The 24,979-nt window shown below is 35.1% G+C and overlaps 2 protein-coding genes across 2 annotated transcripts; one reads left to right on the top strand and one right to left on the bottom strand.

Annotated features, from left to right (window-relative positions):
* The first annotated feature begins 3,206 nt into the window (after positions 1-3,206).
* Positions 3,207-19,042, top strand: LOC105219089 (lysosome membrane protein 2). Its single transcript, XM_011195017.3, has 8 exons — positions 3,207-3,992; positions 16,697-16,788; positions 16,928-17,437; positions 17,498-17,655; positions 17,722-18,008; positions 18,072-18,190; positions 18,338-18,463; positions 18,520-19,042. Exons 1-8 carry the CDS (start codon positions 3,959-3,961, stop codon positions 18,865-18,867), a joined length of 1,674 nt encoding a protein of 557 aa, XP_011193319.2. The 5' UTR covers positions 3,207-3,958; the 3' UTR covers positions 18,868-19,042.
* A 75-nt stretch (positions 19,043-19,117) lies between these two features.
* On the bottom strand, positions 19,118-24,218 carry LOC105219098 (uncharacterized). The gene is made up of 5 exons (XM_011195027.3): positions 22,815-24,218; positions 20,382-20,622; positions 19,615-20,319; positions 19,472-19,559; positions 19,118-19,411 (listed from the first exon to the last, which is right to left on the bottom strand). Exons 1-5 carry the CDS (start codon positions 22,912-22,914, stop codon positions 19,244-19,246), a joined length of 1,302 nt encoding a protein of 433 aa, XP_011193329.2. The 5' UTR covers positions 22,915-24,218; the 3' UTR covers positions 19,118-19,243.
* Between the last annotated feature and the right edge of the window lie 761 nt (positions 24,219-24,979).

The following is a 24,979-nucleotide window of genomic DNA, read 5'->3' as shown; positions in this document are numbered from 1 at the left end:
TTTTACATATACAACATATATAAATACAGTGGAACTTCCATAACTCGAACTTCTATAACCCGAAGATCTCTATAACTCGAACTCTTGAATTGGCAGTAGAACTCAAATTACATAAAAATTTTCTTCCATAAATCGAACTTCTCGACCAAAGCATAATACAAAATTTAAAATTTTACTATCGACGAAGAATCGCAGAGAGACTCTCTATATCGTATGGCGGCGCACAAAAAATGTGATATTACACTTATGGATTGCATAAATCATGTGACAAAGGCATGCGATACAGACGTCAAGATCCAAAAAAATAGCAAACTGCCACAAACAAAATTACAGAATATTGGTTTTAACGTATGTACATAAAACTTTATGCGAAGTAAATAAATAAAGCTGGGTTTAAATCTATATTTACAGCTTTATGAAAAATTTATGTTTTAATGAAAATTCTATAACTCGAAGTCTCTCTAACTCGAAGAATTTTTGTGGATTATGATGATTCGAGTTAGAGAAGTTCCACTGTATATAGATATCGCTTTATCAATTAGACTCAGAAATATCATATTACTGGATATACGCTTTTGTTTAATCTCAATTTCACGTTAAATTTAATTAAAAAATTTAATAAAGTTTTGTCCATAGTTATTTTTAGAAAAACCTGAAACTTAAACATTATTATATTTTAAACACAACTATATTTCAATTTTCCAAAAAAAATATTTATACAATTAGTTTAAAATTGTCGACAATTTAAATATTATGCCTGTACATTTATTTATATTGCCAGTTAGCTTTATACTAACATTTTTACTTTACTTTTGTCTTTTAAAAGCTTCTGTTAACTAATTACTGTTAAGAAATAACTGTAAAACAAAAAGCTTTATTAACTTGCGCTTTATTCAAACGAGCTTTAATAATAACGTTTGTAGAAGCTTAAATCAAGTAATTACACCGAAAAGCTTTTAAAAATATGGCGCGCATTTGCTGACTATGAAATAAAAATCTGTTGGATTCAAAAATTTGAAATTATTAAAATGACTTTCAAATAAATTTTAAAGAAATTAACATATTTTTACAAGCTTCTAAACAGAAATTAAGGAATATTTGGGAATAGATATGGCATAGTAAATGATAAAAAAATATCCGTAGATTATACATATGTGTACATTAAAGCTTTTTATAATTCTCTGAACTCAACTATATGTAATCTTTCCTGATAGCTACTAAGATTACAATTTATTTTTGAACTTAAGACGACATCTGTCCAGACATTTTGAACTTGATATACTTGCCTTTCTTTCATTTCCTTCACTTTACCCCTGAAAGAATTATTACAGAGATTGACAATCACTACAGAGAACTCTCACCCTATTTTATTACTTATTTCCCAAAATAATTTGAAAGTCATTGTTTACTTCATATGCATATAATATTTTTAGAATGTCAAAGTTGGAACATATTTTATATGCACTAACAACTATTAAGAGCAGAAAGTCTCCTGCGTAATTAGGTACATAGCACGTAGACACATGGTCTAGAATTAACTACTGAACTTCAGTCTAACTTTTTTGTGCATCTTCGCAGACATTACGAAACCTTTGGGAATGATATTGAATTAAAAATAAAAATTTGCTATAAATAACAGAGAAATGAATAATTAATCTAAAATTAAAGTGAAAAGTGCTCCTGCCCAATTTATCATTTTGCCAGATAAATTGTTCTTAACAAAGAAAACTACTTAGAACACATTAACGACTATCCGCCGTTTGGAAAATCACCCCAAATTAGCCCCATTAGTATCAGTCCAGCATTGCTTTCGCTCATAAAATAATTAATGAAACAACAATTAGCCGAACTGTCTGTACCCTGCTCGGCAAATTTGTGCTTTTATTAGCGAATTTGTAATTTTTACTTGTCATGCTCGTTCTAATGACTTTATGTATTTCTTCAAAATTATCCAGGTGTCAAGTTGTAAGCGACAATTCAACTATTGAGCGGGCAATTATTACATACAAATTGTTGTTTCTTTTAATTACTCACTGGTTTTGTATGAAGCTTACATTAGGGACATTACAACAACATAATAAGCGTGCGACCTGTGGGTTAGTTCTTCCTATGACGCGTCAGAGGAGTCTTGAAATATAACGGCTGTTGCTAAGTCTAAATATGCTCGAAACGTTGACACTGAAGATTTACTTTTAAGTAATTTAAAAAAAAAACAATATAGTGAAATGTAGGAAATTTTTGACAACCTTTGAGTTTTTAAATTAACTTTAGGGTTGTCTACTGAAAGCCTTCCACAGCTGTATGTGACATGTGACAATCAATTCTTTAACAACGGTACTATTGGAATCCCGAACCGCAGAGCCTACAATTTCTTATCCAAAAATAACACAGTATATCATTTAAGAGACAGTAATTTCAATAAGATCCATCCTAAATGAGAAACTATAGATAAAAGCTCAATTTTTGTTTTGAGAAATCAATAAAAGCTATAAGATCCAATAGAGCAATATTGCCAACATTAAGAAAATACAGCATTGTCTTCTGAGTGAGCAAATAACCGAAATTTAAGTCCAGCTTGCGATGTCTCTTGCGTTAAGAGCAGAAAAGAAACGCTTCGAGCATGCAGAAAGAGACTAGAGACAAAGTGGCGAATGTGCGAGTATAAACAAAGACCAACAACAAAGCAAAAACAACAATTATGATTAACCAAAATCGGAAAATTAATGTCAACAAATCGCAAGATACGAAATATCTTTGGGCAATAGGGGAGTAACATTGCACATGCGAGCTCAAGCTGACGCTCGGAAAATGCACAAGAAAGCCGACAAATTGAGAAGTCAACTAGACCGGTTGAAATGACTGCAGCGATTAAAAGTATTTTTGAAATTCGTGTTTTTTGGGTTTTTGTTTCTTTTTTTATCTTATTTGCTTAGTTTTAGTCGTTTCAACACTGAGGCTGAGTTAAGGTATTTATTTTTAGCTTTTTTTTTACACTCGCGCTTAGTTACTCTGATGCCGAGCGCTGCTACAACAATTCGCGCTTGTGTTTTGTTGTTGTGATTTTCGGTGTTGGCTGCTGCGGCGGCGGCGTTTTGGCTTCTACTTCTAGTTATGCTGCTTTTGGCTGTGCGACTACTTAAAAGCGGTCGTTTGTGGAAGTCGGCGTTGTCGAATCTGAAACGTGTTGTTGGTGATCATTTTGATTTTTATTTTTTTGGCTTTCGGCTAGAATCGATATAAAGGGTCAAGTTGCAACTATGAGATCCGCATTTAGCCGCAAGATTTTGATTAGCTAAGAAGTGCTGGGCGCGTGCGCATAACAAACGAAACGTGAGAAAACGATAAGAATAAGAAGAAGAACAAGTGCAGTGAACGTAGACAAGTGAATGTCTCGAAAATTATTTTTTGAAAAAAATAAAAAAATAAATTTCGTCTTAAAAAAAAACGCATAAAAACTAAATACAACTTAAACCCTTCCGGTGCGCTCCAAAAAAAAAAAAATAGGCGTGTTCATTAAGATTTGGCTCGTAAAGAACTTATTTTATTTATTTAATGAGTAATGCCAAAAAATATTTCGGTGATTCCTGAAGCCGTTATTCATTTGAGGTGCGGTTGATCTCGGTGTTTATTTATTACGCTCTTAGATAAATAAAGTCGACAGTGAGGAAGTGCTTATAACACGATCGTTTATTTTTATTATGCAGTCGTGACACAATGGAACTCGTACTATCAATTCATAATTAATTAAAAAATAAAATAAAAAATGAAATAAAAATTTGCGACAAATTTATAAAACTAGCTGAATCTAATTATTCATAAAAAAACAAAAGAAAAAGAATACCAAGGCGTATAGGCAACAATACAAAAGTAAATCAGTTGACAGCAGAAACAAAGCAAAACTTCGGGTTTTTCTAGCCGTATTCTTTAAATTAAAAAGTGACATAATACAAATAAAAAGATGAAGTTTTTTGCAGCAGGATCCAAAAGTGGACGTAAGTAATACGAATTAAAGCAAAAAAATTAGAATAAAATTTGTGAAGGTTCTAAAAATAAATTTTTTGGTTTATGAAAATTTTTTAAGAATTTTAAAGTGGATACAGTGACTACTAAAATTGAAATGAAAAAGTTTTAGATTTTAAATAATTTTAATTTGAATATTGTCAGTTATTAAGCCTTTATATTAGCGTGGAAGGCAGCTCTAGTCACTTGTAATAAAAGTAAAAAAAAACATTAAAAAAAATTTAAAGCACCCAGCATTACCGTTAGATGCAAATAAATGCTTGGCTGGGTATATTTTAAGCGTGAAACACTAAAAAATACATATATAAAATAATGTCAACACATTAAAGCCAAGGTCATGGAGCACACCAACCAAAATATGACCGTAGCAGATAAAAAAAACCTGATTTGATAACAAAGCAATAAGCTCAACTCCAATATAACTATGTATAAATGTGCACGCGTGTGTGCATGGCAAGACAGAAATGAGCATTTGTCTATGCGCGATTGTTTACAAACAATGATAGAGGGCCGCTAGGCAGGCAGTAGGTTAAACGCGCTATCAAAACGAGCGCAAAGCAAAAATAACGAGAGAAACACACTTACAAAAAAATCGCACGATATTGTCGGTATCTAAGTGAAAAGCACACATAACTAGAGAAATCACTATAGCAAATCACTTGGCCAGCACAAGCATTTATGAATTTTAAAAGCAACAACAAAAGTGTGCAAATAATTTGTAAAAAACCCAAAAAGTTACTGAAAAGCAATGAAATTGATATCTGAGCAAACGAATAGGCAGATACTAGAGTCCAACTGAAGGAAGTAAGCGAATGAAGTCGAAAGAAAGAAGCACTTAGATATGAAAGAAATATTAGAGATATGAAAGAGCTGCGTGCACAAGCAGATCAACCAAACAACAACAAAAGAGGTATACAAGCGACTGTTTGACTATTAAATAACAGCAGAAACAAATTGAAATGATTTGCAAATATCTCACGTTCGTGAGTCAAAATGCTATTTAATACGTCTGAGCGCCAAATATTATGCAAATTAGCTAATTGCAGCGAGGCAAAGTGGGGGCGCATGCGCAGACTCTGATAAAATGTGGTTCTTCGCACTTGCTGTGAAATAAATATTACAGAGGGAGTAATTAGAGCAGTCAGAGTTTTTGCCTATGCATGTATAGAATGGTTGAGCAACATTTGCTGTTTATACTCATCAATCACATATATTTCAATTTGATATTATTATTTGTATACATTAATGACGCTCCAGTTTTTTTGGGGAAATTCCTTGGATTATAATTCTTTAAGTTAATTTATTTATCGAACAATTTAAATGTGTAATGTTCAATAAAACATGGCTTAAAGAATAGTAAATTTAGTTTTTTCAGAGGACCCATGAGAATGTAAAGTTATTGTATGGTCCCACTGGACGTATACGCAATATTTACAAATACCATAATCACCAATTTTATAAATTAAAAAATGAACATAAACAGAGCTAATAGCGAATGGCTTGGGAATCGGCAAATGCTGTAAAAAACCCCCACTCTGAATGTGTAATCTAATTTTACGCGAATTAGCATGTTAGCATAAATTAGGTTTGAGTGCGGGTTGAGTTCACGTGTGTATATTTACATATCTGAAGCACATTCATAAATGTATTTACCTATGCATAAAATAATTTTATTATTACTTATTTTATTTTATTTTATTTTATTTTATTTTATTTTATTTTATTTTATTTTATTTTATTTTATTTTATTTTAATTTATTTTATTTTATTTTATTTTATTTTATTTTATTTTATTTTATTTTATTTTATTTTATTTTATTTTATTTTATTTTATTTTATTTTAATTTAATTTAATTTAATTTAATTTAATTTAATTTAATTTAATTTAATTTAATTTTATTTTATTTTATTTTATTTTATTTTATTTTATTTTAATTTATTTTATGTTATTTTATTTTATTTTATTTTATTTTATTTTATTTTAATTTAATTTAATTTAATTTAATTTTATTTTATTTTATTTTATTTTATTTTATTTTATTTTATTTTATTTTATTTTATTTTATTTTATTTTATTTTATTTTATTTTATTTTATTTTATTTAAAATTATTTTATTTTATTTTATTTTATTTTATTTTATTTTATTTTATTTTATTTTATTTTATTTTATTTTATAACTGATCAGTTCTAATTTTTTCTTTATTAAATTTTAATTATTCAATTTAATTCAGTCACCCGCAGTTTAATTTTCTCTGGTTCGTGCCGAACTTGTCGACGCTCAGCACAAACTTAAGTCTTTATTTACATTTATTTGGAATTCAAAAATTTATTTTTTGCATAATTAGTTTGCGAATATAATAAAATAGCAACAAATTAACAAATTCCTACATTTGTATACCAGACTTTTAGTGCCAACATATGTATCTTTAAGGAGTCAAACTTGTATGCTCTTGATAAAGACTTCTTTTGACCACATTCTTTCATTAGTTGGAGGGTTTGCACTGTTATTCAACGATTTTGTTTTTGCATCGTAAATTAATTTCTAATTTGCTTAAAATTAAATATGCATATATTTAGCATTTCATATTTGAGTTGAAATGTACAGTGTCGCACAAAATATTTGACTCAATTATTGATGAAAGTTGTTAAAATGCTTATGATTCAATAAAGAAGTATTTTTGGCTATATTATAAATTCATGGAAGCGAAAAAATACTTATTTAAGTAACAAAATTTCTTTCGGGGATACTCTTCGGTACCCCAAAATTTATTGTGAGAGTCTTATCATTCGACGTCTTTCTATCCAGAAGTATTAGCGCAACCTCTAAAACTCAAGAGCGATTTTTATCAAGGTTGTTCAAGAACGGCTACAATAATACTCTGAAACTTGGTCAGTTTAAAACGAATTTATTCTGTTTATACTTCGGTCTCTTTCTACTAACAACCTCGGTCTTTATACTAACAACCTCAGTGACACTATCTTATGTTAGATTCAATATAATATCATGAACAGAGTCAGATCATTGGAAAATTCAGTGGAACGTATTATTGTTGTTGTGAAGTTGTGACGCAAAACATTTTATCTGAATATATATCTAGAGTAGAATGAATAAAATTGGCAAATTTCGATTTAGTTCAGCATTTGACTTTGTTTTTGCGAAATTCACGCAAATAAAGTTTATGAGTTTCCAGCGTGTGCCGAGACTATTTACATATACAATTGGCGAAAAGAAAGGCGCTTGCCTGACCCATTAGACATTTAAATATTTTATGCGATTTTAATTCATTTTTGTGTTTCGTGTTTTGAATAGTTTTTAAATTTTTGCACATTCTCCTAACTGGTTTGCTGGTTAAGATCTCCTAAACGATAAAATGTTTCATTAAAAACCACCAGCTGTTTTAATAACAACCAGTGTTTGTTCTCTTTTAATGGCTGGGCATGAATATTTAATGAAGGCATACATAAATGAAATTATCAAGAAACATAAATATGCAAAAATTGTTGGCTTTCATTTGAATATATACCCTCAAAGGGTTTCAAACTGAAAACTTGTAGCCAGTCTGTCTGCGTCGAAAATTTAAACCCTCTGGCCAACCCTAACGAGAACTTCAGTCATTTAGTGGCCAACGCAGCGGGGAGCCGCTAACCCGATTTTTTAGTTAATATTCTTGGCCACTATGTAAATTTGCTTTGGTAGTTATTGATAAATCCGTTCAAGGTCTCCCAGGTTTGAAATTACATACTACAGTTAACAACGAGATATAAATTATGCAATTTGTAAAAACACGCTTTACATTGTTACGGAATTCATTATTTCATTAAAACGGACGTGACCAAATGAACATATATACAGCAAAGACACAAGTTGATAACAAAATAGCGTTCTCCAAAAAAAAAGTGGTAGAAAAAATCCCAAAAACGGTTTATGTTCACCATTTACAACATATGTTTACCGGTTTGTTGTAGTAACATGTTACAGCAACACACTTCATCACCAATCAACTTTGGCTCTAACTGTTGATACGATCATCTATCGACTTCAATGTAAACAAACCGCACGTGGCAACAGCCCAAACTAACCGACAAGTCCGGAGCATCAAAAAACGCTAGAAAGAGATCTCTCACTCCGAGAGAGCGCAACTAATATTGTAAGCTCTGATGAAGATTGGCTCTTGTTGTTGTTGGCACTTTACGAACGTGTTTTCATGTAACTTTGTGCGTGTGTAAAACGTGTGCTTAACTTTAGAATCGAGCGTTAGTACTAGTTTGGTCCGAATGTAGCGTTGAGTGCCGTTTAAATGATTACTGTCACAGCGATCATGGCGCATAAACAACTTTTCAAGTGATTGCCACAGTTGCCACATGCGCTCACCGTTACACACACGCTTTTAGCTGTCCATTCACGAATGCCGAAATGGACTACAATTTTGTTGGTCAGCATTAGTTAGTAATTACGGTTATTTGTGCAATACTTGTATGAAGCTTTTCCGGATTTTGTCTATAAATGTAGTTGAATTCAAAATGAGTTGTTGAATTTGGTCTTTCGTCGAGTTTGTGCTAGAGTTAGAGTAATTATTTGAAAACTTGTTAATAACTGACATTTGAAATTTCGTTAAAGGGGCTGGAATTTCGTTGAACTCTGTTGGTTATTATTATTAATTAAAAATTTTGTAGCTTTATAGGGGTTAGAGATCGAGTATTTGCAAGAATGGAGTTCACCATAGCATTGAATGGCAGTAGAATTCTACAAAGCAGTCAATATACCGGCGTCTGTAAGAACAGGGAGGATTGGTATGAAAAAGTTTCGAGAGAAAGGGTTCATATAAATACCTTGTTTTAAAAACTGGAAAATATTTATTATCAACATTTAAACATTACTCGAATTCCCGCTACAATTAAAACCTTGACTTGTTTATTAGCTTTATCTACAACTTATCCACTCCTTTTCTTAGAGGTGAGTTTAAAGGCCCCGGGGCTTAAAAGGGTTATTTTACTGGAAGTGACCAGTGATCCAGTAAACTAGTGGGACCTTACTTTTCTCTAGACGTCTTCTCAGAGAGACATTTGAATAGGAGATGCTCCGTCTTGAAGAACTTTTAACGGATTTTGTTTTATCGATTGTGCTCTAGTGTTGGATCAAGAATCTAATAAGCCTTTTCCTTTCCATAACCATCCACTTAACATCTTAAATATGTGAATATTATTTTTTCAAAAATCTGGCAACCCTATATTTGGTGGAGAACACAACAAAGGTGCGTTTTGGTTTTTAAGGTCGCCAGCCTTGAACCTAAAAATAGATGTTACAACTAGTTTATATTAATTAGCCAGAATACTAAATAGTTTTTAAATTAATTTTTGAATAACAAATTTTAATAATTTTATGCGCATTTATGTTGTTCTTTTTGCCGGCGTCTTCTGTCGATGATTTTCATATGATGAGCATTTACATAACAATGACCCAAATATAGAATAATTAGAAAAAAAATATTTGAATTTATGAAATTGAATTACAGAAATTATCACTTCAAACAAATGACAATTATTGTTTTAAATAATTTCATCTATCTTTATATAATAAAATACATTTTTTTTGTAATAATTTGCTCGGCTTTTTACCATTTTGGTGGAGAGACTGATCGATACAATATAGATTGATCTATGATTTGTTCTAAGTTTGAATATGCTGTACTCACCTGAAGACCTTATTACGAGGGTCATAATTCAGTTTCAAGTTTCTATAAGTAGATGGTAGAATAACACATATATAAAATACAAATATTTTCACGGTTCAATAAATGTCGATCACTTATGTGAGCTTTAGCTAGCTTTAGCTGAAATGCATTGTGACGCACGCATTTGAATATTATTTTATCACTTTTTGTTGATTTTATTTTTGAATTAATTTTTTGGAGTTTTTTTTACCAACTGCAAGTGCTGCATTCCTCACGGAGCCGCGTGGCCATACCGCAGACGCATAATTCTTCAGTTGGAACGCGTCTTTTGCGGAAGTGAACGCCGAAGGTGTGCTGGCGGCAAAAAATCGCAACCAACAATGCAAACAAAATCAAATTCCAAACCGAAAAAATTAACAATTTAACAATCAAAAGAGCAAACAAAAAACGCAAAAAAAAACTTGAATAAATTAGCCGCTTCTCAAAATTTGTCTCATATTTACTTCGCACATACATTAAACACATACAAACATACATACACGAACATATTAAAGTTTCATTTTCTCACTCGCCGGTTGTCGGAAACCGCAGCTTGACACTCACTGTCACTGCCAAGATCAAAGCTACAGTGACTTTAACTTCGCCAGCAGTCACATGCAATGAGACGATCCATCTGCTGCTTACTACACCACCGTAAGCAACAACAACAATAACAACAGCAAGAGACAGCAAGTGGGTCAAGTTGGTTATAAGTAATAAGATTTTTTTGTTTTTGTTTTTGGTTTTTCGCATAAATTTACCCAAAATATATGCATAAAAATAATATGCAATAAAAAAATACTAGTAAACGTGAAAAATTTTGTCTTGCACACAGTGAGTTCGCCAACAGAGTGGCTACGACTTGCACAAATATGGGCGTGAACATTTTCCTTGAGCGGCTGCCTAAATATGGCTATATTCTTGAGATTATATAATTCTAGTTTCTAGGTTGTTGTTGTTACTACATTGCTCTTACAAGGCTTTGTTGTTGTTTCAATCTTTAAGCAGTACTTCAGTGGCAATTGCTTGAATTTCTGGCGATTCCCTTAATGGAATATTTTGTTTTATCAAAAACGTGATCTTTTCCGGTTTCGTATTCATCTCTGCACCTCATTGGCTTCGATTACATTAATATGCCAGCGCTCACCTTTATCAATACAACTGAAGAAGAAGCAGCCATTCAAGCGGATGCTGCACGCATCGCTGCGACAGCGCAGGTAATCACGACAAGCAAAACAACGACGACACAGAGATCACATGCGAAGGAAAAAAATCTGCCGCAATTTGCTATGAACTTGAACTTCATTGAGGCGAAAATGGCAACAGACGATTAAAAGGCATAAAGGCTGTTATACACAATTGTACATATGTACTCATCTAGAATTACACTTTTATCGATTCACTAAAGGACTATACGCTATAAAAAATCTCGGTTGGGTTATCTCTTTTTTTTAATGGAAAGTTTTGTTTACACGATTGCGTAAACAAATCGGTTATCCCAGTTTTCAACGGAACTTGTTCGGTGGACAGTGTTTACTATAATTCTTTTAAAGTCTTAACTTAATTCATTTTCTTGTACACGGAAGCGGATTTAGAGCAGGTAAAGGATAATTTATTGATAACTTTATTACATGATTCAAAACCACTTTAGTAATAAGTGATTTTAAGTGAGAATGAGTCATGATATAGTAGAAAAGAAGAAAAGGAAGAACGTGATTTTGAGTGAACTTGGTCGCAAATTTCATTGTGTTTGAGAAATAAAAGTGAAAGTGGACTATATGAAAAACTTAGATGTAAAGACTCAGGTTTCATTTTCTTTTCATTTGAGATCTTGTTAGACATTTATACAATCTGTTAGATCTTTATCGGGATCTTTAATTCATAGAACTTTATTATTTATTTCAAAATATGATATCAGCTTTTTATAATGTGGCTTCTAAACTCATATCGCCTCGTTCATAAAAGCCTGAATTGAATTTTTGTTAACTATACTGAAATCTACTCCGATTTCTCTGAATTTTTAACTCATTCATGACCATTTGTTTCATCATCATTCTCATTGTTTCAATTTTTTTGGCTTTACGGCGGCTGCACATGCGTTAACATGAAAACCAATTTGTGTGCATAAATATTTATTTTGGGCGTGCATTGTTGACCTTTGCTTGTCACATAGCCACAATCAACAATCAAGTGTTTCATTGTCGAAAATCTTTGAATGCGCTTTTATTGCAGCCGACTCGCATCCGCATCGTAAAATTGCTATTACAACATATACTACAATACATATGTATACAGTTAAATACATATAGACAGACAACCAAGAGCATACATTTGTATGTGCACGCATAAATGTGTTAGCATCAAAATTCAGTCAGTCATGTCTGCCATTTGTTGACATTTGTAATTTTTCGTTCACAGTGTCGCGCATTAAAAATGCAACATTATGCATAAGGATATGCGAGTTTTTCTAGAAATAACTACTAATTGGTTCACAAATTGCTTTATAATTCATACCTGGGTTGCCGTTTATATTTCTAGCTTTCGATTCATTCATTTTGTCAGGGGTCAACTCACGTTGTCGTTCAAAAGTTAGACATATTTAATAAATTTTTTGACATGTGAGCTATGTTAGAGTGGTTTACAGTGACCTCAAAAATGTATCTCCGAGGTCAATGAATATGCATTTTAAGATCGAGAGTATACATGATCCTTAAAAAATTATTGTTCAGGTCGTTGCTCTTCGTGGACTCCTTCGAGCAATTAAACTGAACGTGATGCTTGGAAAATTTATTCAAAAGAATGTGGAAATGTTTGGAGAATCCGTTAAAAAGATGCTGGCATAATTTTTTTAGAACTTTGGTGTATAGAATTAAAACATTTGGTTAATTTGAAAAAAAATATGATTATATATGATTTTAAGTAGTTGTATATATAAAACTCCGATCTAAATAAATTAATATTTTTTTAGATCACTCAATAAATCCCACTTGTTTCAGAACGGCTGCATTTTTATCACTCGCTACAGTTTCACTTTAACTTTCGCAATGCAAGAATTAAACTATTGGTTTTAAACAATTGGATTTCTTTAATTGCAAAATCAGATATGTAGTTTCAATATTTATTGGAGGTCTTTTCTTTAATAACTCTTGCCTATATTCCTTATATATTTTCCTTCAATTAAAACAACACTTGTTGTAAATAAAATCTCATTGTTTCAACTAAAACCAAAGCCAAAAGCTATTTTACCTGTTCACTGACCACAATGATCGCATTGTCAGCCGTTGCTTTGCAGCAACAACAAAAATGATGAAAATAATAAAATATTTACAACAGTGTGCCGAACTATCTGCCGCTTGTTGACTTGTTTTATTTACCTTCCCAGCTTAGCCAACAAGTGTGTAGTTAAATTCAAATATTGAGGAATAACTTTACAATACATCACGGTGTCATGTTCAAGGAACTTTCTGCCGCAAGCCAATAAACCCGCGATCACGTTTATTTATGCTTTAACACAGTTATACAAACTTATGCGAGTATATCTATTTATATTATTTATATCCATTACTTTGATTGTTTTTAGCACCGCATGTCAGCAACAACAGCAATATCTATTAAATAGAAATGTTTTTAAACCCTATAGCCTTTAAGTTTTAAACGTTGTAAACAATTATAAAAGTTCTTTAACCGTTTGGCAGATGCTTGATTGGCTGCTGAAGGTTATCGTTAGACTTTGAAAAATTATCCGGATGGAACATGTAATGCTGTTTGTTGGTTAAACATTTGTTTATGTTTTCTTCTTTCGAGTTAAGAATACTATTTTCAGCGATGAATATTGTTTTAAATGAGCTTAATCTTATATCGTATTATGTCGTATTATTTAGTTCGCTCATTATGTCTATATATCATATGTTTCTCTGTAAATTAGCGGTAAATATCCAATAATAAGAACAGCATATCACCTACGTTTTTGGTAGTTGTTTGATCGAGACGACACTTCAAATGTGATGTTTGTCTTCCAGGAATTTTTTTAGAAGCTTTGCATATGATACGAATAATATGAGAACCCTCGATCCAATTACAAATATATAAAATTTCTGTTATTGAACTGACTTTTTCTAATGATTTCAGAAGTCACCAAGTAATTGGTGCTCAGTCTATTTTTTTTAGCGGCTACTAGCGATTGTCTCTATAGTTCTACAATTGGAGAACTCTAGAAGCATATGAACTCTCAAAAAGTATAGACAAGACCAGACTAGATCAATATTATATTGTGAAATTTTTTTTAATAAATAACATTCTTAAATAACAGTAATTTTCTGGATCCGTCTTTTCAAGAAATCATTCTTTAAGTGTAAATAATACTGTTGTTCAGAAAGTTATACCTTGCTGCTCAGAACTTCATTTTAGCTGTTTTGAGGAACAATACCTCTTGAGATGTTACTTTAAGCACTCGATAATATTAAGATAGGCATTCGCGGTTATAAAAATGCATACACATATCAAAAATAGATAACTTCACCATATTGGGACCCTCCAATAACATTTCAAATACTTCGAACTTTTCCCTTCAAGCACTTCGCAGTACCAATCCATACTTATCACTTTCAATATCACAACTTCTCTTTGCTTTGAAGTTGTCACAACGCAAACTGCTTCAAAGAGATGTTAGAAAATAATTCACACCAACAACAACAAATACAACCGCCGGCAATTAATCATAATATATCTTGCTAATTTTTCGCTAATTATGATCGCGCTAATTGTTGTTGCTTTGCTTTGCGTTGTTGTGCTCGTTGCAGCGAGGTTATTATTCAATTTTATTAATCCGCTACTTGCATTCGCCGTAATGGATTTGCGCGGAGACAAATGCTGCCGATGCTGTCGATTGTCTGACAATCGCAAAGCCAGCGGCAGCAATGATTGTTACTGCTGCGATGTTTAATGTGTTTTGCTGTTGTTGCTTGTGTTGCTGCTGCTGTAGGAGCTGCTGCCAATGCTCTAATAGCCATTGTTATGGCCATTGTTGGCGCTATCATGTACCCTCGATCGGTGTTGCTGACATCGGTGCGCCGTTTACCCATCTACATGCATACATACTTATGATCACAGCAACCAGTGCGTATACAAACATATATATTTATATATTTCTTTATGCATATACGCAAATAATGTGCGGGTACAATGCGAGCAGCCGTTCGGTTCAATGCTCTGACTGGCTTACCACTATTGCTATGCACACTGCCGTTGTTGCTATTGTTGCTGTTGTTACTATTGCTGTTTTGTTGTTGTTGTTGTAGTCTGATTTATTTACTTTATTACTTTTGTTACAGCTAACGTTTAGCGATTGTCTTGCATCAATAGCTGTTGTTTGTTGTATTTTTATTATTATTTTATCCTTAGTTCATTTCGTATCAATGGCATTTTTTATTCAAATTTAATTTTTTCTGGTTTTTTATTTATTTATTTTTATTTTTTTCATTCATGTATAAATTTCGTTGTTTCGGCAATTTGTGTTGTCTGCTAATTAATTACATACCAATTTTTATCATACTTAAAGTGCAAACCAGTTTTTTTCGATCGTTGGACCCAACATAATTGCACTCGCGTTACTCGCCCTACAAAGCATAAGTAACAAATATGCAGTCCAATGTTTCTTGTTTCATTTCATTGTCATGGTCATTGCTACAGGTGTCACACGAGGCAGGTATTTACTTTGTAGTATGTGATGGAGTCAGTGAATAGTACACACTGTATTGAAATCTTCCGCGGTTCAATATACAGTATATACAGAATATGTAGATCATAACATATCCTTCTGTGTCAGAGGCCTCAAGGTTTTAGAAGATTTGATAATTCAAAATAAGGTAAATCGGTTCAAAAACGTAAAACCAATATCAATCTTTCATAGTTCATCGATATTTCGATGATTATTCCACGTTTTAAAAGATAAATAAAATCTGTGTAACTCTCGAATGGCTATCCGAATATTTTGAAAATTATTGGGAGCGTACTGTTTATTGAGAATATCGGGCTTTTTTTTGTTCGTTTCTCGGTCATTTTGTCTTGAGACTTACACAAATAAATGTCTTAGTTTTTGAAGGATTGTAACAAGTCCTTCTAAAACTGAAAACCATCTTCGAAGCATGTATATGTGGTGTGTACAAAAAATTGGGGGAATTACAACTTTTTTTTTTTAATTTAGCGTCTCTAGCTAGCGCTTCTTCCAATCGATGAAACACTCCTGAAACTCAGTTTTTGCTCTCTCTGCGATTTTATCTATCTCGTAAAACGACAGCCTTTTAAGGATCTCTTTGTATTTGGAAATGGGAAAAAATCACGCGAAGTGATTGGACAATTGATTTTGACTTTTTTTTGACTTTTCGAAAATATGAAATTTTTAAATTTATGGGCACATCTCGTATGAGTGACTTACCGGCTTTGATATATTTGGAAGAAAATACTCGAGGGAGTTTTCCAAGATGATGACCATCGAGTGTAATATTAAACATGGTTAGAGTTATTTCTTTTACGTTTATAGAATAAATAAGGAATTATCGTTTCAGAGCGGCCGATTACATACTATAGCTACCATTGTTTATAAAAAATCGGTTTCCTATATTTTCCTATTTTTTTAAATCTTAAATATCTTTGAGTAGGATTGAATACTTGTCATCGATACTTTTAGTAGCATCGATTATTCGTTATCGAGCACATATAACTATCGCAACAAAACCACCTGTATGAAGTTTAAAATGATTAACCTAAAAATGTATTCCCATACAATTAATATTAAAATAATGCATAATTTTATTATCAAGCAGTTTATTGCAAGTACCGACGATTATCTACACTTTTAATACTGTAGAACCACTAGCGTCACTATAAATTAAGTTAAGCTTACTTTATGATTTGAAACCTTAAACCGTCAAGAATTTCAACATTTTGTCTGTCTGCTTTATTTCAGGGATACTCAAATTATCGAGTGTTGGCATTGCGCTGATAATTGTCGCCGTGCTGATGATCGCGATCGATCCACTACAGATACTCATCGATAATGTAAGTGAAGCGCCCAGAATAAACAAAATTTCAACAATAACAGCTCAATTAGTTGCGAGCATTGTTTACCTTTAATTCTTTTTATTACAACATTCCACATGCAATTAACGAATTTGTTGTCGAATATTTTTCATTGCAGCAATTGACCCTGAAAACTGGCACGCTGCTGTATAATTTGTGGCTGAAGCCACCGCTTGAGGTGTTCATCAGTGTGTACATGTTCAATGTCACCAATGTGGAAGCGTTCATGAGCGGACGTGACAGCAAGTTGAAGTTGGTCGAGGTGGGTCCGTATGTGTATCAGGAGGTGCTGGAAAACCAAAATGTCTTATTTAACGACAACAAAACTGTCACTTTCACGCCACAACGTACTGTGCGTTTTGTACGCGAACGCTCCATTGGTGATCCGACAATCGATAAGATAATGGCGCCGAACATACCCTACTTGGGTGTGATGTCCGCGGCATCGGCTTACTCTATATTCGCTATAATGGCTGTGAATGCGTTGACAAAGAAGTTCAATTCGAAGCCGATGCTGGAGTTGAGTGTGCATGATTATCTCTGGGGCTATGAGGATCCACTGGTGCATTTGGCGTCGAAAGTGGTGCCAAGCGTCATACACTTCCAGCGCTTTGGCCTAATGGAGCGGGTGAGTGCTGGGTGCAATTGTTTCCAGATGACTTCCATACTAATCTTCGAAATGTTACAGATGTTCGATGAAGGTCATAACGTGGTCACTATGAAATTGCCCAACAAGCTGGGAGTGAGTGATGAGGATGAAGTTGCGGAGAAGGATCGTGATTTCTCCATTGATAATTGGAATGGCAAGACAGGTTTCAAAAACTGGGACTATAACGAGAATCGCAAGTAAGTTTGCTCCCTGCTCGCACTGAGTTTAACCTTGAAACTCATGATCTCCTTCATTGTTTTCAGCACGAGCAATACACCTTGCAACACTTTGCGTGGCACGTACGACGGCACGCTCTTTCCGCGCAACATCCATAAAGGCGAAACATTTCGTGTGTATCGCAAAGCCTTCTGTCGCAGTCTACCCATACAGTATTCACACCCTGAAACCGTTAATGGTTTCAAGGGCTATAAATTCAAATTGAAAGAAAATGCTTTTGACAGTGATCTCGGTGACTCGGAGACGTCCTGTTACTGCAAGAATAAACGTTGCTTGAAGAAAGGTCTCGGCAATATTGCGCCTTGTTATTACAGTAAGAGAACATTTGATAAATTTGCTGAGTCTGAAATTAATTAGTTCACTATTTGCAATTTAGATATACCGCTGGCAGTCTCATTTCCCCATTTCTTCAACGGAGAAACGAGTCTACTGGAAAATATCGAAGGACTGAATCCGGATAAAGACCGACACGGTACAGAAATAATCATACAACCGGTAAGTGTAAATTAGACCAATTCAGTCGGAGGTTCTTTTTGAGACCTTTAGTTACTTAGATCAAATTAGTCAATTAAAGCTGATTAGGCTATCAAACATATTCAATTGTGAGATCTATACAACTAAGGCGTTTTTTATTTTTTGCAGCAACTTGGAATACCCATGAAAGTGCGTTCACGCTTTCAGATAAACCTACTGATGGCAAATGTCAAATATAATCGAGATGTATCGCAGTTTAAGAATATGGCGTTGCCCATATTTTGGATCGAAATGGTAATATTTGATAAGCTTTTAAATATTAGCAGTTCTAATTCCTATTTCTCCCACAGGGCGTAGAGGATCTCACACCTGGCGTAAAAGCGCTGCTCACTCTACTATTTCGTGTCTGTCCATGCTTACAGTTAGGGCTGGTAATAACGCTCATTGGAATCGGTGTGTACTTGATGAGCAGCGCCTTCTTGTATTGCTTCTGGGTGCCACCAGCTTGGAAAACCATCAATGGAACTATGGACCAGGCAATGAGCGCTGAAGCCGGTCTCAAAGCGAATGTGGGCTTCTTGCCGCTGTTAAAGCAGCCGACGATAGTGGAGTTGAAGAAGCTGCCGAAAGGGGCGGGTCAAAGGAAGCCTGATTACGATGTGACGCTGCTGCCGCTACACCGAAATGTGGTGGCGTAGTGTCAAGATAGCGAAGGCCATCACAAAATTCCGAACTGTGATATTAGAATTTAAGCATATAATTTATACCATTTTATTTCGTAAATTATGCATTAGATTTCTAGCAGGGACTAACTAATCAGAACTAAAAATTTAGCTATTTATATATTACAGTTAATTATAATAAGTGACACTTTTGTATTCTACGATATTTGTATAAATTAATTAACTGTTAATTAGATCTAAGCTTAACTTAGTTAGCTTACATGAGCAAATAATACAATTTCAGAAAAAATCTGGAACATCTTTTCCATTTCTAATTTAGGGTATATTAGTAACTACTATTTACACATATATATGTCTGTATGTATATATACATAGGTACATAGGTCATCGGCTACTCCTTCGAGATTGTGTCTTGAATCCACTTCATGTAGTATGAAATGCGCACATAGACATCTGGGAAGCCCTCCATGGCACACCCCGAGCCGAAAGACGTTATACCGGCCAAGAGCCATGGTCCGCTTTTGCTGAGTCTACACTGTAGCGGGCCGCCTGAGTCACCCTGTAGTTTATAAGAAGCAATATTTTGAACATGTTTTATCAATTTCGTTTCCTGATTTACCACACAAGTACCGCCTTTGCCGTTCAGCTTGCCGGCGCACAAGTGACCACGGTGGATCTTCACGAAACTGCCGTACGCCGCTCTGCATCTGCAGTTTAACACATTTTCATTAGACAAACATATAAACTTCTGCTCAGACTCACCTCTCGCTATTGTGTAACGGTACTCGTGTCTTCAGCAGCACATTTGTTAGGTCACTGCTGACATTTGATTTACCCCAACCTGTCGCCACACAGTCGCTGTAGGGCAAATCTCTGTAGTCTTCGAGCTCCTCGCCATCCGTCCAGTAGTGTTTGCGCGAATCCGCGCTGCCTTCGTATTCTCGATAGTTGCCTTGCACTTTCATCAGCTTGTCATTTCGTCGGCGCGTCGAAGGTAGCATGCGTCCCTGCCGTTGCATGTCTGTCTGCTTCAAGCGACTCAGTATTTTCGTGTTCATGAGTTCACGCATGCTGGGCAGCGTTACGTTTCGATTGCGTCGCACCTTTTGCACGCTTCGCAGGAAATTGTCGTTTAAATCTGGTACGCCAGAAAGTCCCGGCTCCAAAGGGTCTTCCGACTCACCTTCGGCCACTATCTCCTCATCACTGCTTGGCAAATTTATGTCAGACAGTGACTGCTCATTGAATGCGAACGGTAGACAGATTACACGAATGTTGGAGGTTTTTGCCAGGTTAGCCGGGCTAGAAAGCTTTATTAGCGCGAGATCATGGCGAAAATTGTGGTAGCGCTTATGTAGTATGATCTTGTCGACAGGCACGCGTTGTTCATAGCCGGACTCCTCGAGCCGATTATGCTCACCAAGTACGACGGTCCACAGCAGCGGTATGGGTAGGTTGAAGAGATCACTGTAAAAACAATAAAAAGTTAAAATATATTGAGCATACAGTACGATGGTTGCTTCACTCACTTATGTATGCAATGTGCTGCGGAAAGTATCCAATATGGATGAATAAGTACGCCGCCGCACCAGTGGCCTAAAAAGCCCATTGAGGGATGTAAGAGCTCAAGTGATGCTTGCCATGGATATTGGCCATCTTTAGTAGGAGCACCAGAAATAATGCGAGCTGTGCGATTGCCCTGTTCTTCCGATTGTTGAGCTGTGTCTGCTGCTGTGCGTGGTTCTCGTCGACTGGAGCGCGATCCGCAACCTATTCAGGAACAGGAAGTTATATATTGTACTTTTAGGTTGAATATGTGCATTAATTCCATACATATAATAGTTGGATAGAGAGTTTTGCAAAATAGCGAACCTCTAAGAGTATAACACATATAAGACTAGTTTTCAAGTGACAGCTAAATTGAATTCATCTGGTTATTTAAGTTCATAATTACTGATATTCTAAGTGGTGTGCACGAAAGGTGTGGTTTCGAATGTCTCGAGCTGCATTACACAATTTGAACGATTTAAAGGTGTACTTTTTAGATTATGTGATTTTAAGAAGAAATAGAGCGCATATAAATAATATAAGGGGTTAGGTGGGTTTCATTTCATTTAAACAATCCAGGATATCAAAGATACGTATTTAAAAAGCTTTTTGTAGTTTTTTTTATTAAAATATTCTGTAAACTCAGCCGTTGGTACCTCATCTCATTACTAGATGATCTAAAATCAATAAACCAAAAAATGTACGATAGTAAATGAAAAATCTAGTTATTGAACGAAGAAACAAACAAAATGTTAAAATTTCTAATTTTGACAAATTTTTAACATTAATTTTATTGGTAACATTTTCGGCATATATGGCTCGTATAAAATAGTTGTAATAAAAATCGTTTATTAACTACATAAAGTTATTTCAAAGATGAGTGCAAAATTTGAACAAAACTGCTTCATAACCTTATGATATATCGTGTCCACCCACTCAAAACAGTTTGAGATAAACGCATTTAAAGTTTTACATTCAAACTATCTTGGAGTAAGGAGTTAGAAGAACTGTATTATATAAATAAATAAATTCTAGCAGAGAGGCCCAATTTTCGACTACTTTTTGCAGCAATGGGTACACATTGGGTAAGGAACACAGAATATTTTGGAGTTGGATTGGCAAACCAAATTAAGTGTAAATCAAGGAACAACTGTCAAAGAGACCAACTCCGTAAAAATTATTTCCTGATTGAAAATCACATGTCTAAAACAAGGTGTAAAGGACTTTATAGTGTTTGAGTAAGCAAAAAACACTCATCGCTAGAAGAAATAACTTCTGAACCAAACCGAATGGCCTATAATCTGACCAACATTCCCACAACGCTTTTATAAAATATCAAACCATTCCTAATTTGACTAGTGATATGATAATCTATCAGTAATATATCACAAGTAAACAAAATATTTCGGCCGGCAATATGTTATATTATGTTATGTGGGATTTTCATCATCACAAGTCGTTGAGAATTGCAGGTCGCACAATTTAAGCTTTATATATTACTACAGGCTTTATTGATTACTTAAGACAGCCTCACCGTACGTATCCGAAAGCATTCGATGAGCCTCAGCCGCACTTTTCTTGGACTTAAAAAAGAAAAGTAAATTTCCCGCAAATGTCGAGAATTCGGTTCAAAAAGTGACATTTCCAGTTGAGAATAAGTTTGGGATCAAACAGATCTCTACAAATATTTTGTTGGGTTAATGTTGACACAAATGTCTAAGATCAACATAAAAAAATCGATTTAATCGACCAGTGCTTGACCCTAGAGACATTTATTGGAAAACGGCGGAAGCAAAGTTGTAGACCTAATACTTTGTGTTACAATAAGATATGAGGCTTCGAATTACATTGAAATAATTGATAAGTTAAACTTTTTTAAGAAATAAAAATATATGGCTAGTCTAAGTTGATTTAAGATAATAATTATATCTTAAAAACCATGTGATTAACTTGATGATACCTGTTTTTGCTCTAAGATGGATGTTTATTGTATGTTAGAATACCTAAAAATTTACACATATTTATTATCCGACTTTCAATGGCATTATATTTGAAATGGTTGTAAGTAATAGTAAAATATATTCAAGGAAAATAGCACAAGAGTAGACCAATTTTGTTTTGCAAATTTAATTTAAAATGTTTAAAGGATGCGGCAGGATATCAAACCTCGATGTAATTGGAAACCAAGAGATATGAGCTATTATAAATTCACAGTGAGGTTTTTGAAAGAAACCCTTTTTCCCTTTTGTACTCTTCGTTCATCCTATTATGAATTAAACTCGATATATTGCAAATTCTCAGGAGGTAATGCATTTATATTTGTGAGCACCGTGAACAATTAACCGTTATCACAATGTTCAAAGATTTGATTACGCCAAACAGCGTGCGTAATTTTGGCACTTTACTGAAGTTACCTGCACTAAACTGTTGATAATTGAAATTGCGAGTTGTTGTTGCTGCGATTGGCACAAAAATGATGAGACACAGCAAAAACGAGCGAGGCAGAAAAAACATCTTTAATCACATTATACACTGTTGCTTGTTGCATGGACAGCTCAGCTCAGCGCTAGAGAGTCAGCAAGACGCGCTGCATTTCCGCGCACGCAAACGTGTATTCCTCCACCACTAACACCCACACACAAGGAGGCACTTGGTCGCCTACGCCGGCATTTATGCGCAGTTAAACAGGTGTCCAGACACACTTAACACTCAATTTGTGAACTTTACGAGTATTAGCATTGGATTGGCGATACGGTGTCACAACAGTCCTTATTTACACAATTTGTAAGCTTTTTATGGCGCTGCGATTGCGCCACCGGTATTTCAGCGCGGATGAGGCCGTGCTTGCGGATTTGGTTAGGTGCGCGCGGAATTTCCACTTTCACGTGGTTGTGCACACAAGACGAAACGAAACCGTTATGCGGTAGCGCGGAATGTCGACTGCTAGAAATGCCGCGCGGAGTTACTTTTCTTTTCGTTTCTTGGGTTTCTTGGTATGCAAATGCTTTTCAACTTTTTTATAACCGCATTTATGCAAATGTATTTTCCACACTTTATTATTATGAACTGCGATTTACACTAAATTGTGTTAATGTTGCTATTTGATGCGCGTGCTAATGCCATTTTGCTTTTCGATTCTGCACACTTAATTATCGGTGTAGTTCGTAATTGGCGAGCAATGCTAATGCGCTTCTGTTGTGTATAATTCACCGAAAAGTCCATTAATCACTTCCAACAAAGCGCACGGAAAGCAGTCACAGCCGCGGCAGCGCAAGCAGTGCTTTGCTGTTTGGTGAAAAGTGAACGCGATGATCACAATGGACAAGTGGCACGAATTATTTGCTTTAGTTTTGGCCAAAAAAAGTGAGAGGCGCTTATGCAATGGAAGGTCACGGCTGACAGACAGGTGTGCCAATTAATCTACATGCCCACCAACTGTAGTGCAATTAAAATGATTTAGTGCAACGCGCTCGGAATTTTCCGTGATCCTGCCGCTTCGTTCGAGGATAAATGAAAACAGTGCACCGCGTTCCGAGATAGACGACTCGCTCGCTACCACTACTGAAATGCAACTGCGTTGAGCTCCTCTTGTGAACGCGGCCTCGACTTCAGCCCCCAAGAGCCGAGGCGCCGTGTGCGCTGGCAGCGGGCATCGCGCCCAACTCTGCAACCAGCGATACTTCCCCCTCTCTGTGCAGCGCTGTTTGTCTCATCGCTGTCGCGAGTGTGGCGCAAGACCAACAAGCTGCTGCTGCTTGCCACCTTTTGTATCGACTCCTCCAACCAACCATCGACTAGCCAACCAACGCGGTACGCGGCGTCGCCGGTGCAAAATGCGAGTGCAAATGAAATGAATGTTGGGAATGGAAATTTTTGAATGAAAATAAAAGTGAAGCGCGAGAAAAAAGTCGACGACAACGACGACTCAATGATGAAAAGTAACAGCAAAGCAGAATTAAAACAAAAACACTGAAACAACAACAACAACACCGCGCGCAAGTCGTTGTGCTAGTGCCTAACTAATAACAAACAACAACAGTCTACTTGCTAGCGGTAGTCAGGCAGCCACCCAACCGCGCCGCCATGTGCGCCAAGGTGGCCAGACCACAGCCGCACACGCTCCACGCTCCAGCATCGAGTAGCGCGCTTTGCGGTTATTCGATTACTTTCGTTTTCATTTGCCATGTTACGATAGCCGTCGGCTGCCAGTTAATACTATGCCAAAGCAGCGTCTAATTGCTTGTTGTTGTCGTCATTGTATCACTGCTAGCCTTCTAGCGCGCTAGCTGTTGTTGACGCGGCGGTGGCAGCAGCATAAGCCACTATTCAAAGCGCATCAGCTGTGCCGTCTCTGCCACCTCGAGCAGCTGTAGCGCCGCTAATAGCGACGACCACTTCAGCACTCTCACTCTCTTTTAGCGCATGCCAGCTATAAATCGCATCCGCTTGATTGTTGTATGCAACATAAACCGGGAAGTTGTTGTTACCTGTTTGCTTGTTATTACTTTATACGATCACTGATGTTAATGTTGTTGTTGTTGTAGTCGCGACCATTGGCATTAGTTTGTGTCATGTAGGC

Source organism: Zeugodacus cucurbitae, chromosome 2 (genome assembly GCF_028554725.1).
Source record: "Zeugodacus cucurbitae isolate PBARC_wt_2022May chromosome 2, idZeuCucr1.2, whole genome shotgun sequence".
Lineage (NCBI taxonomy): Eukaryota > Metazoa > Arthropoda > Insecta > Diptera > Tephritidae > Zeugodacus > Zeugodacus cucurbitae.
The sequence above is the reverse complement of the archived record's forward strand: the minus strand, read 5'-3'. Positions and strand labels throughout refer to the sequence as shown.

What these genes read in the sequence shown, in the direction of transcription:
- LOC105219098 (XM_011195027.3), bottom strand. Translation starts at nt 22,914, where the DNA reads ATGTTTTTTCTGCCTCGCTCGTTTTTGCTGTGTCTCATCATTTTTGTG. An exon ending in GCAGCACATTGCATACATAA is followed by an intron (nt 20,320 to 20,381) that starts GTGAGTGAAGCA and finishes TTGTTTTTACAG; the next exon opens with TGATCTCTTCAACCTACCCA. An exon ending in GCAAAGGCGGTACTTGTGTG is followed by an intron (nt 19,412 to 19,471) that starts GTAAATCAGGAA and finishes TATAAACTACAG; the next exon opens with GGTGACTCAGGCGGCCCGCT.
- LOC105219089 (XM_011195017.3), top strand. Translation starts at nt 3,959, where the DNA reads ATGAAGTTTTTTGCAGCAGGATCCAAAAGTGGAC. An exon ending in GCTTTGGCCTAATGGAGCGG is followed by an intron (nt 17,438 to 17,497) that starts GTGAGTGCTGGG and finishes GAAATGTTACAG; the next exon opens with ATGTTCGATGAAGGTCATAA. An exon ending in GACTATAACGAGAATCGCAA is followed by an intron (nt 17,656 to 17,721) that starts GTAAGTTTGCTC and finishes CATTGTTTTCAG; the next exon opens with CACGAGCAATACACCTTGCA.